Below are 11,407 nucleotides of genomic sequence, written 5' to 3'. Positions count from 1 at the left end.
AGCGTTGAGCTGCATGATTATTTGTAAATACCTGACCTTTCAAAAGTTCATTGGATTTGGGGCGCCTGGGCGGCTCAGTCGGTTAAGTGTCCGGCTCTCGGTTGCAGCCTAGGTCATGATCTCCCGGTTCGTGAGATCGAGCCCCGTGTCGGGCTCTGGGCTGACAGCTCAGAGTCTGCTTGGCATTCTCTTCGTCTCTCTGTTCCTACCCCACTTCCGTGCACTCTCTCTCCCTCAAAAATAAATAAACTTAACCAAAAAAAAGAATTTAAAGAGATCTTCATTATAAAGTCTTGATCGGGAATGGAATACGGCCATTTCAAGCATAAAACTTGATATAAAATATTATGTTCACAGACACAAGCTCAATGCTGCCAATTGAAACCTTTGAAAACATCTTACTTGGGAGTGTTACGCTAGTTTCATGGTTCATATCTTCCTTAAGATGCAATTAGTTTTGTTTAGTGATTATGTAATGCAGAAAAATGAATAATGAAATTTTTTAAGCAATGGCTCCAAATCCCCTCCGCTTTTCTTTCGTGTACCCTACAAACAGGATCCCTTTCTAAGAGTAAAAACATAGGAGAAAGTGGGAAATACCGCCCGACAAGACCAGTGAGGTAGCTCCCTGTGAAAACAGCCCCAAGGTGGGGGTTCATTATACTATTCTTTCTACTTTGGTCATATCTTTGACAATTTCCATGGCTAAGGACGCACAGCAAATTCAGAAAGGTCCCTAACCGCGAGTGGAGTTAGGGTACTAGACCAGTGGAGAGAGACAGATACGCCTGCTACTATCCTAGACTTCACATTCTTTGGGGGAAGAGACAGATAATACACAAGTCAACAAATAGGATCACAGAGCCCGATGCGGGGCTTGAACCCACGAACCGCGAGATCATGACCTGAGCCAAAGGCAGACGCTTAAGCGATTGAGCCACCCAGGCGCCCCAGCCAAGAGCTTGAGAAGGAAGAGCCAATTCAGGACTCACCCTGGTGCCCCTTCAGCATCCTGTTTTTGCCGGGGCAGCTCTCCCGCTCCATTGCCTGGGCTGGAAAGCCTTCTTCTGTCAGCTACAGCTTTCTGCCACTCGTAGGGGCTCCAGAAGACCCCCTTCCTGTCCCTCGTCCAAGCGCCTCTTCCTGGCAATGTTCCTACAGATCATAAGCCCTACGAGGACAGGATTGTTGCTTGCGCGCTCACTGCTGTGTTCCCAGCATCCAGAATTGTGCCTGACGCGCAGCTGTCACTCGATATATATTCACGCAGCGAGAGTGAAGTTCCAGAATCCACCAAGTAAGTAACCGGACACATACCCGGGTGCTTATGTATTCCACTCCACAACTAGAATGAACTTGTGGCCTATCTTCACAGGGATAGATAACACTTCCATTTCACAGATGGACAGCTCAGTTGGTTCAGATCATCCAAGAGCCGAACGATTTCATGTAAAAGTCTCTCCCTTCCTTAGGAATATCTTTTGCAGCCAAAAAAATAGACGCTCTGGAAAAATGGAGCCCGTGAAGGGAACGTTACCCACGTCATTGAACATTTCTTGAGGAGATAACGAATTTAATTGATGGGGCACAGCTTTCCTGGATCGATTCAACAGCAAATATTTCGCTTCCCTGAAAACAAAACAGAACAAGCAAAACAAAACTCTGCTCGGCCCCAGTGACAGGAACTCTCCGCTAGCAGCTCTGCCTGGGCTGTTTTTTGTTTTGTTTTGTTTTTTGCATGTGTGCTTTTAGGAGAGGCTTCCAGATCGCATGTGCTCTGCACAGCAACCACGGACACTTAACATCCATTAAATAATAATGAGACGGGAGGCCTGGAGTTTTTCTGCTGCTCCCAGGTCTGTCCCTTACTTAAGTGACCTTGGACAAACCCATTCCCTCCCTGCTCTCTGATTTCCGCGCGCCCGTTTCAGGGTAATGTTTACGACTAAGGCGCTTTATAAAATCTGGGGATCGCGACTGGCACTCCGCCCTTCGCCCGGGCGGCGTAGCTCCCGCGCTATCCCCCGGGGATGCCCGCAGGAGCCCCGGGGGAAGCGCCCGCGCACCGCCGTGCCGCGCTGGCGGGGCCGTCCCGGGGACGGTCCGGGCGTCCCGGGCCGCGGCGGGTCGGTTTCCCGGGCTACCGAGGGCTGGAAGGCGGGTGAAGGCGACCGTCCCCGGACCGCCCCTCCCTCCCGGCCGCCGCTCTGCGCCGCGCGCCGGGCGGTCCCCGGGCACCGGGCCGCGGCCGCGGGGGGCCCCGGGCGGCCGGCGGGGAGGTGCGGGGACCGACAGGCGGGCCGCGCGGCCGCGCATTGTTGTCGCGCTCGCCGAGCACAGCCATCTTGCGTCGGGCGGCCCGGCGCCGCCACCTGCGGGGAAAGTTGCGCGCGGGCGGGCCGTCCGCCCCGGGGCCCCCGCGGCCGCGTAGCCCCCCCCCCCCGGGCCGTTCCCCCCCCCCCCACGCCGCCCCGCCCCCACGCCGCCCGCAGGCCCGGGCGTTCACCGGCCGCGCCCGCCGCCCCTCCCCCACCGCCCCTGGGCGCCCCGACCCCGGGCTCCGGGCGCGGGATGACGTGGGCGCCAGCGGGGTGGGGGGGGGAGGAGGGGGCGGCGGGCGGTGGGGGTGGGGGGCCGAGCGCGGGCGCGGGGCCGGGGGCGCGCGGGCCGGCGGGCCGGCGGGCGGGCGGGCGGCCGTCGCGGCGGGAGCCGGCGGCCCTCCGGCACGTCTTTTGTGTTTGTACACACTCGGCGCGAGGCGGCCGCGGGGAGGGAGCGGGCGGCGCGCGGGGGAGGGGCGAGCGCGCGCCAGCGAACGAACGCGCGGGGGGAGGGGCGGGGGCGGGGCGCTGGCGGGGGCCGGGGGCGGGGCCGAGCCTTCCCTCCATTGTGTGTGATTGGCTGGCGCGCGGCGCGGGGGCGGGGCGGCGTGTGTTGGGGGCCAGCCTCGGTGTCAGCCATCTTTCAATTGTGTTCGCAGCCGCCGCCGCGCCGCCGTCGCTCGCTAACGCCAGCGCCGCCTCTAGCTCGCCGAGCTCCAGCCGAAGGAGAAGGGGGGTAAGTTTCCCCGGCCGCCCGCCTCTCCGGGACCGGGCCCCGCTCGCCGCCCGCCGCCGCCCGGGCCCCGGCGCCGCGGGCACGGCGCCCCCCCCGGCCCCCCGGGCCCGGCCCGCAAACTTTTTGGCCCAGAAATGGAGGTGAGGAGCGAGTTTCCGCGTCCCCGAGGCGGCGGCGGCGGCGGCTCTCCCCCGTCTCTCGCCGCCTCAGCCCCACAGCAGCAGCCGCCGCGGCGCCGAGCCGCTCTCCCTCCTCCCCGCGCCCCCGGCTCCCCTTTCTTCGGCCAAATCCCGCCCGCCGCCCCTTCCCGGGACCCCAGACCCTCACCACGACCCGCGCGGGCCCCTTCCCTGCCGCCCCCGGGCCCCGGGCCCCGGTTTTCGGGCGGGAAAAGGGGGGAAATCGCCGCCGCTTCGCACCCCGGGCTAACTCGCTTTTTGCTGCCTCCCCACAGTTGTTGCTGAGCTTCACCATCTTGTCTCTCTTCTCTGGTCACCGACCATGTTTTCTCCCCCGTCTCTCTCTCTTCCCCGTTTCGAGAACGGAGGAGAATTTTTTCAGAGAGGGACATTTTTTTTTTTTTCTCCTTTTTTGGAGAAGCGGAAACTTGATGCATTGGAAATGCAAAAAAAACTTTTGCATTTTGGAGGGCGGCACGTGGCGGGGGATCGGGGCGTTTCGGAGCGGCTTGGGTGCGTCGTGCCCCCGGGAGGAAGGGGCTCCGGGCGCCGATTGTTGGCGTGTGGGTCGGGGCGCTGGGGGCCGCGGCGGGGGCGCGGGGGGCCGGGCCCAAAAGTTTCCGCGGGCCGGCGCGGGCGGCGATCACAGCCCGACTGCGGGGCGCTCGGCTGCGGCGGAGCCCACGACGGCCGGCCGCGGGACCGGGCTTTGTGGAGAGCCGGCCGCCGGGCGCCGCTGTCCCCTCCCGCGTCCCCGGGCGCCGTGTTGTCAACACGCTGTGGAAACGCGACCCCAGGCGTGTTTTCAGAGCTTCGCCCGGGTCCGTCCGCGGCCGGGCGCCCGGCGGTGGGGGGGCGCGGGGCCGGGGGGGGGGGACCGGAGGCTTTTTGCCGAAATTTGACTCGACCTTTCTGTGTTTTGTGGCTTCGTTCTTTGGACTTGTTTGCGGGTCGGATGTTTGCAGACGTTTCTGATTTCTACTTTAATTAAAGAGAGGGAGGCCGAGGCCGTTAGGGGGGTCTTTTTGTTTTGCCGTCGGTCTTTTGAGGGATGGTCGGCGGTAGAGGTCCCAATTTCCGAGTCCCACAGTTTGTTTCGAGAAGTCCTGTCTGGGTGGCAGGCGTGATCTGCACCCTGGCGAATTATATAACATGACGGACATTGTTGGGGTTTTTTTTGTTTTGTTTTGTTTTGTTTTGTGCTGGGCCTAATTTCCAGCCTGGCGGGGGCGGGGGCCGGCAGTGGCAGGAAAACTTGAACGTCTGGGGGGTCGTGTGTATGATTTTTGTTTTTGATGCTGGTAGGTAAGTGAGGAGGTCTCAGTACCATGGCTCGTACAAAGCAGACTGCCCGCAAATCGACCGGGGGTAAAGCACCGAGGAAGCAACTGGCTACAAAAGCCGCTCGCAAGAGTGCGCCCTCTACTGGAGGGGTGAAGAAACCTCATCGTTACAGGTATTTAAAAAAAAAAAAAAAAAAGAGGAAATAGTGGGATAGAGTCCGTCTACGGAAGCAGCAATTGTAAAATATAATGAAAGGTGTATAACCAGCAGACTTCTTGATCTAGGGAAACCGATGTTTTTCCCCTTTTGAATATTTGCTAATATTTTAAAAACGTCTGCGCGTGTGTGTCCCAAAACATAGTGTTGGGTTTTGTCGGAATGTTTTATTTTGAAGCTACCCAGAGCCCAAAGGAGACCTACTGAATCACCGATGATGTTAATGAGATAGATTCTCGTTTTATTTAGTTGTTACGTTAGTAACGTGTGTTTTTAAAATAATAAAGTGCTTTTTGAGTACATGTGTGAGGATGGACACTGGTTTTTGGCAAAATAATACATTTTGATACCAATTCTATTTTAATAATACTCAAGGTGGGGTGTTTTGTTTGAGTAAAGTTCTCCTTCATTTCCTTAAATTGGTGTATTTCCTTGTTAGCAGTCTGGTGTTGAGCTGCCCTCAGCAGTGTTGTTAAGGGCATCCGCCGTTAGAGGGCAGAAGCTGTCTGTACTTAGCTTCTGCAAATGATTTTATAGTTACTCTAAAATAAAAGCTCATAGAGTGGAAGAAATAAGTCAGACTTGAGGTACGTTTTTGTTGACACTTAGTAAAAAAAAAAAAAAAAAAAAAAAGATGCACGAACACTCTGCCCTGTGGAAGGCACACCGCGCCATCAGGAGTATCCAGACTTCATCATTCCTGACGGATGAGCCGTAGTCAAACTAAACGTGTTCTGGGAAATGGGCCTTGAATATACCTGAGTGTGTTTTTAAATGAAGCCCATTGAGTGGTGTTGGTGCGTCTTTTAGAAGAAGCAAAGCTAGTAATACCAAATTGACAAGAGTCTGAATGTTGACTTTTTATTAGTGGCCTCACACCCTCCCAAGTAATGATACGTTATTGACGCCCCTGTGTTAAGACGAAGAAAGTGAATGGGACTCGGATAAATGCCCTGCTCAGAATCTCCTTTCATGTTATGCTTTTTGCTTTCAAGGAATTGTTCTGTTACTCTTCACAGCTTTAAATGCTCAGATCATAAACTGGTGAAGGAAATTTTATACCCAAGCTAAAAAACAGAAAACGGGTGGTTTATTTTTTGGAAAATGACTGGATTTGTTAAAGCTAACCGCTTATCCTCGTATGTTTTTGTATATGTCCGATAACCATTTGTTTAATGTTGTTTTGTTTTGTGTTAAGGCCTGGTACCGTGGCACTCCGCGAAATTAGACGTTACCAGAAGTCCACTGAACTTCTGATCCGCAAACTTCCTTTCCAGCGTCTGGTGCGAGAAATTGCTCAGGACTTCAAAACAGACCTGCGCTTCCAGAGCGCGGCTATCGGTGCTTTGCAGGTAAAGTGGCGGGTGGGGACGGCTCTGAGAGTCGGCCGTCCTGCTGTGTACCAAGAACGGTTCTAAATCTTTCCACGTGCTTTGATCGGCACAGCCCGTAAGGTGGGCCATACCTTTGCTTCACCGTTGAGATGTCAGAAAGGTTAGGTTGCTCGAGGTCATACACACCGAAAATGCGACTTGAACCCATTTGGGTGACAGTCCTCATTTGAACCCATCTGGCTCCGAACGGTATACCGTTCGTTCCGGTATACCGTCTTTCAGTTTTTTAAACGTTGCGTTGAGAACGGTGTCTCGAGGAAAAAAGAACCCTCTTGTTCGGTCATGGGTGCTGCGGGACATTACAAAGATGTGGGACTAAGGTCTGTGTTGGTCATCAGCTTTAAGCAGTGATCGCTGGAAAAGGCATGGAGAGTTGGTGTCTTTCTGGATGTGCAGAGGCCACGCGAGAGGGGAGCGCGGTGTCGGTGGGGAGGCTGTGCACTGAGCTGAAGGAAGCACCCAGCTAGCTGGCATGGGCTTGGCCGTGGGGAGAAAAGGTGTGCTTCGAGATCACACCGTACGTGTTAAGGGGCAGGGATGTCAGGACTTGGAGCTGGCCAAAGAGGATTATGGGTTTCCGCTTAAATGGGAAGCACGTTGAATTTAATCTCCACACCAGGTGTCAGAACTCTGAGAAGTACGGTCTTAGAGGTGGTTACATATCCATAGTATTTGTGTCTTGTGCCAGCATTAAAACTTGAAATGCCCACGGGTAACATGCTTGATTAGGGGTGAGGATATAATTAATACCAATCACTAACGTGTAACCTGTTTTATATTGTGTTTGGCATGTTTTAGATCGGTGTATCTCAGACTACTGCCTCCATGAGAGCAGGGGTTTGGAAGCGATTAAAAGTGCAGATTTCTAGGCACCGCAGACGTGAATCAGAATCTCTGGGGGCGCGGGGACCACAGTCCACATACACTCCATTGGAGGATTGTGAGGCTGCTGTTGCCGTGGCAAGCTTTGGCTTTACATGTGAGGGAGATTTGATAGGTGGGTTCTGTGCTGAAGTGCGATTGGTTGAGCTGTTTCTATGGTTAGTCTGAACTGGGTTTGATTGGTGGATTCCAGGAGTAGGCATCCATTAAATTCTCAATGAATTGAAATTACTGAAATTTCAAACTACTAAAAGCTTCTAGCGCTGGTTAAAACTCTTTTTTCTCTTTTGATCGTTGTTTACCGTAAGGTCTCCTTTCGTCTATCACTACAGTTTTAAGTCACATTTTGCCCGTGTATTTTCCAAGATGGTCAAGCATTCGATACAAAGCTGCTAGTTTTGGTTCCTAGTCCCAGTTAGCCAGGACTGTGCTTAAAGAACCCAGTATACTGGGAAGTCCCAACGTGTTCGTGTTTAATGGTCGGTCCGTGGTAGAGTCTTGTAAATGGAGATTACTAAGCAATCTGGGCAAAACACTATTGTCTTTCCAGTTCATGTGTAAACTTCATGGTCACTGGCACGAAGGTGTGTGCTGTACGTTAGCAAGTGTTCCTGTATTGGTTTTGAGCACAATGTTTCCTTCTGCTGCCTGTACTCCCAGCAGTTAGATGGCTCTTGTTTGGAAAGAGTAATCTTTGTTACCAGTTTTTTTGTGCACGTGTTTGCTTTCTGTATCCACGCACTTCAGTTCTCTTAAAGACAGGGATGGAGAATTTGCTGGTGGAAATAACAGAAGAGAGCAGTTGAAATAAAATTCAAAAAGTCACTTTATTTTTGGTTTAGAATCACACAGTTGACAAGTTTCCTAATAGAACTAAATGAGACGGGGAGGTGGTGCGGGGGGGGTGGGGGGTAAAGAAATTAGTCTGGGTTTGCCATACGATACTCAGGAACGGACGGATTTAAAATCTAACCTTTGTCTTTAATGTCTGAGAGTTTGGACTTGAGGTATCCTCGTGTTAAAAACGTAGACATTGGTGTTTCGAAATGGTGGGAGAATCAGACATTGAATATAGTCAATGCGTTGTAAATTAACATTTCCTTCTAGTTGTAAGATATTTTTTCTTTTGCCATTATCTCAAAATTGGTTTGTTGGGCTATAAATTTATGTGGCAGTCTTTCATTCCCATTAGAGCCTTCCCGTTGAGAAGGTTTTAGGATCTGTGTAATAGAATTAGAAATATATGGGTCATGGTCAAATCCCCCGTGGGTATAGAATGCTCTCCCAGAGCCGACCAGATACAACCCTATAAAACCAGTAGCCGGGCTCCAAGACAGAAGTGAGAATGGCCACGTGCCATTCGGAGCAGTACCAGGGAGCCCATGGATCATTCTGCTCTTAAATGGTCTCAGAACCACGGGACCTGTTGGCTTGTCCATCTAGCAGCTCACGGCGCTACGTTTCGCAGAAGCATTCTGGATGGGCGTGAGGCCGGGTGAAACAAAATCAAACTGGTGTCTTGCCTGAGGAACGTCAGTCCTATCTGATGCGTGTGGTGAGCCCATCAGAGCCCACACTATGCCTTGGTCTCCACACCTCTCACCCATTCCTTCGAATATTGTAAGAATGAATCCCCGGCTGTTAAGGGCTTTTGCCTTCATTACATCCTTTGGAATGTTTGCGTGGAAGATGTACACTTACTTAGGGTTAGATTTAAAAAAGCAAACATTTGTTGAACATCTACTCCAAAGCAAGGCGTCGTGAGTAGAAAACAAGACTCTATTATAAAGTTACATACATAAGAGGGTGGCTCTGGCTCTGCTGTACGAGGCCAGAGAAGCAGCAGGGAGTCTGGAGGAAGGAGTTCAAGGCTTTGTGCCCTTGGGAGCTGGGAGTGGAAGTGCTTGCTTCCTCCTGCTCGGAAAGTCTGAGCTAGGCCTTAGTGGGTAGATAAAACCTGGCTCTTAAATGCAGCAGGAGGCTCCTGGGGGGCCCAATCAGCTAAGCGTCTGACTCTTGATTTTAGCTCAGGTCATGATCCCACAGTTCCTGAGTTCGAGCCCCACATCCATTAGTATAGAGACTCCTTGGGATTCATTCATTCTCTCTCTCTCTCTCTCTCTCTCTCAAAACTAAATAAACATTAAGAAAAAACGCAGCAGAAGAACACTGTAGGGGTTGTAAAATTTAGATGAAACAAATTTTCATAGAAGAGAGACATAAGGCAAAAAAGTTGAAGATACATAAATGTGAAGGGCATACTTTTTCATAAGATGATAATGTGAACCAGTTGAATTAATTGTTGCTGCGTTGATGCTTGGGAAAGCAAGTCTCCGTAGTTTTATTGCAAAATCACAAGCGAATCTGCCTGTTCCTGTCTACATATTTTGTGTTATGTAGCATAAGTGGCTGAAATTGCTCAAGTGTCGGGTGGCATCATTTTTAGCTTTATCGTTACCTAAGGGTTCCAAAATGGAAAATATTTTTTTTATTAGGACAAAAACAGCAACTACAGGAATCTTGGTTTTTCTAAGTATCTTGATCAGAGAAGTAACTTTTCTACAGAGAAGGCGACAAGGCCAGACAGCCCCGTTTAATGCTCCTGAGCCACTGAAACAGCCGGGCGGGTGACCGGACTGGTAAAATGGTTTCTGCCTCTCGAATGAGGAAGCAAATGTGACTTCGGCTAAAGGGCTCTTTAGCTTTTCAGACAGCTGTAAGGTCTACTAACCTGACTTGCCAAGTGTCCGTGAACAGTTCCCACAGCTGGCGGTTTCTGAGTGGTGATGGGGGGGGGGGGGGGGGGGTGCCTTCAAAGACTCCTCAAGTGTAATGAGAAAAACTGGAGGGATCCATATTAATACGAGAGGGGAAAAGGTCACTGCGGGTTGGGGAGCACAGAGGAAGGTGCGCTTGGAGGGGGCACATCTAGGCAAAACAGGTCCAAGAATGTAAACGACACCAGCGCGTTGTGCTCTGGGCCCCGTGGGCCCCGTGTGATAGAACGGAGGTGGAAAAGAAAAGGTTGATGGGGACCGTGTGATGGAAGCCAGTTGTCCGCTGTGTTGGATTATTGGCAAGCAGAGGTTCGGGCAGATACTCTGGGGCGAGCGGGATTCGGGATGAGGAGGACGCTGGCGAGGAGACAGGATTAGAGTCTAAGCTGGAGTTCCTGGATTAAATGGGATTCACCGAAGACATTTCGGTGGGTAAGAGATCGCGTGTTAACAGGAGAAAAATCGAAGCTTAGTAATGAAATCGTTTGACTCTTGTGTAATTTGCTGAAGATTTCCAAGCTCGAGCCTTCCGCTTTTCATAAACTGCCTTTCAGCCTGTCCCCCAGGTTTTAAAACGTACCCGTTTGGTGAACAGGTCAGCGTCTTCTGGAGCGGCTTTTCAGAGGTCCGAAAACCTCGTCATCTGAACCGGTACAGACTTGCCCGTGACGGGTGCTAATAACGCCATTGATGCCTTTTTCTTTGCTCCTTTGCAGGAGGCAAGCGAGGCCTACCTGGTGGGCCTCTTCGAAGACACCAACCTGTGTGCTATCCATGCCAAACGTGTAACAATTATGCCAAAAGACATCCAGCTAGCGCGCCGCATACGTGGAGAGCGTGCTTAAGAATCCACTCTGATGGAAAACGTTTCATTCTTTAAAAAAAAAAAAAAAAAAATTTCTCTTCTTCCTGTTATTGGTAGTTCTGAACGTTAGATATTTTTTTTCCATGGGGTCAAAAGGTATCGAAGTATATGATTGCAAATGGAAAAATCGGGGACAGAAATCAGGTATTGGCAGTTTTTCCATTTTCATTCGTGTGTGAATTTTTAATATAAATGCGGGGACATAAAGCATTAATGCAAGTCAAAATGTTTCAGTGAACACGTTTCAGCAGTTCAACTTTATAACAATTATAAATAAACCTGTTAAATTTTTCTGGACAATGCCAGCATTTGGATTTTTTTAAAACGAGTAAATTTCTTATTGACGGCAACTAAATGGTGTTTGTAGCATTTTTATCATACGGTAGATTCCATCCATTCACTATACTTTTCTAACTGAGTTGTCCTACATGCAAGTACATGTTTTTAATGTTGTCTGTCTTCTGTGCTGTTCCTGTAAGTTTGCTATTAAAATACATTAAACTGTACCTGCTTTTGGTCTTTATTCTCACCCCTGCCCGTGTAGTTCAGTCACTTGAACCGTTAAGAATCATTTTAGTGCCAAGCGGTTTGTCACCTCCCGTCTGAGACGAGACCGCTGAGAGACGGAGAGAGGATACGTTTTGTGTGGAAAGGAAGCTGGAGCTGTTGGTTTTCCTCCTGGTTTAAAATTTGCAGAGTAAATCTGTTCGTGAAAACCAGATCTTGACCCTTTGGATACGTGGTGCTCCAAAC

The 11,407-nt window shown here is 51.1% G+C and overlaps 1 protein-coding gene across 1 annotated transcript; it reads left to right on the top strand.

Annotated features, from left to right (window-relative positions):
* Positions 1-2,927: 2,927 nt before the first annotated feature.
* LOC109250864 (histone H3.3A) lies at positions 2,928-11,160 on the top strand. Its single transcript, XM_019421994.2, has 4 exons — positions 2,928-3,057; positions 4,542-4,692; positions 5,935-6,088; positions 10,506-11,160. Exons 2-4 carry the CDS (start codon positions 4,565-4,567, stop codon positions 10,632-10,634), a joined length of 411 nt encoding a protein of 136 aa, XP_019277539.1. The 5' UTR covers positions 2,928-3,057; positions 4,542-4,564; the 3' UTR covers positions 10,635-11,160.
* Positions 11,161-11,407: the final 247 nt, after the last annotated feature.

Source organism: Panthera pardus, unplaced genomic scaffold (assembly GCF_024362965.1).
Source record: "Panthera pardus isolate Hobbes unplaced genomic scaffold, ASM2436296v1 HiC_scaffold_21, whole genome shotgun sequence".
NCBI lineage: Eukaryota > Metazoa > Chordata > Mammalia > Carnivora > Felidae > Panthera > Panthera pardus.
Note: the sequence above shows the minus strand (reverse complement) of the source record. Positions and strands in the feature narration are given on the sequence as shown.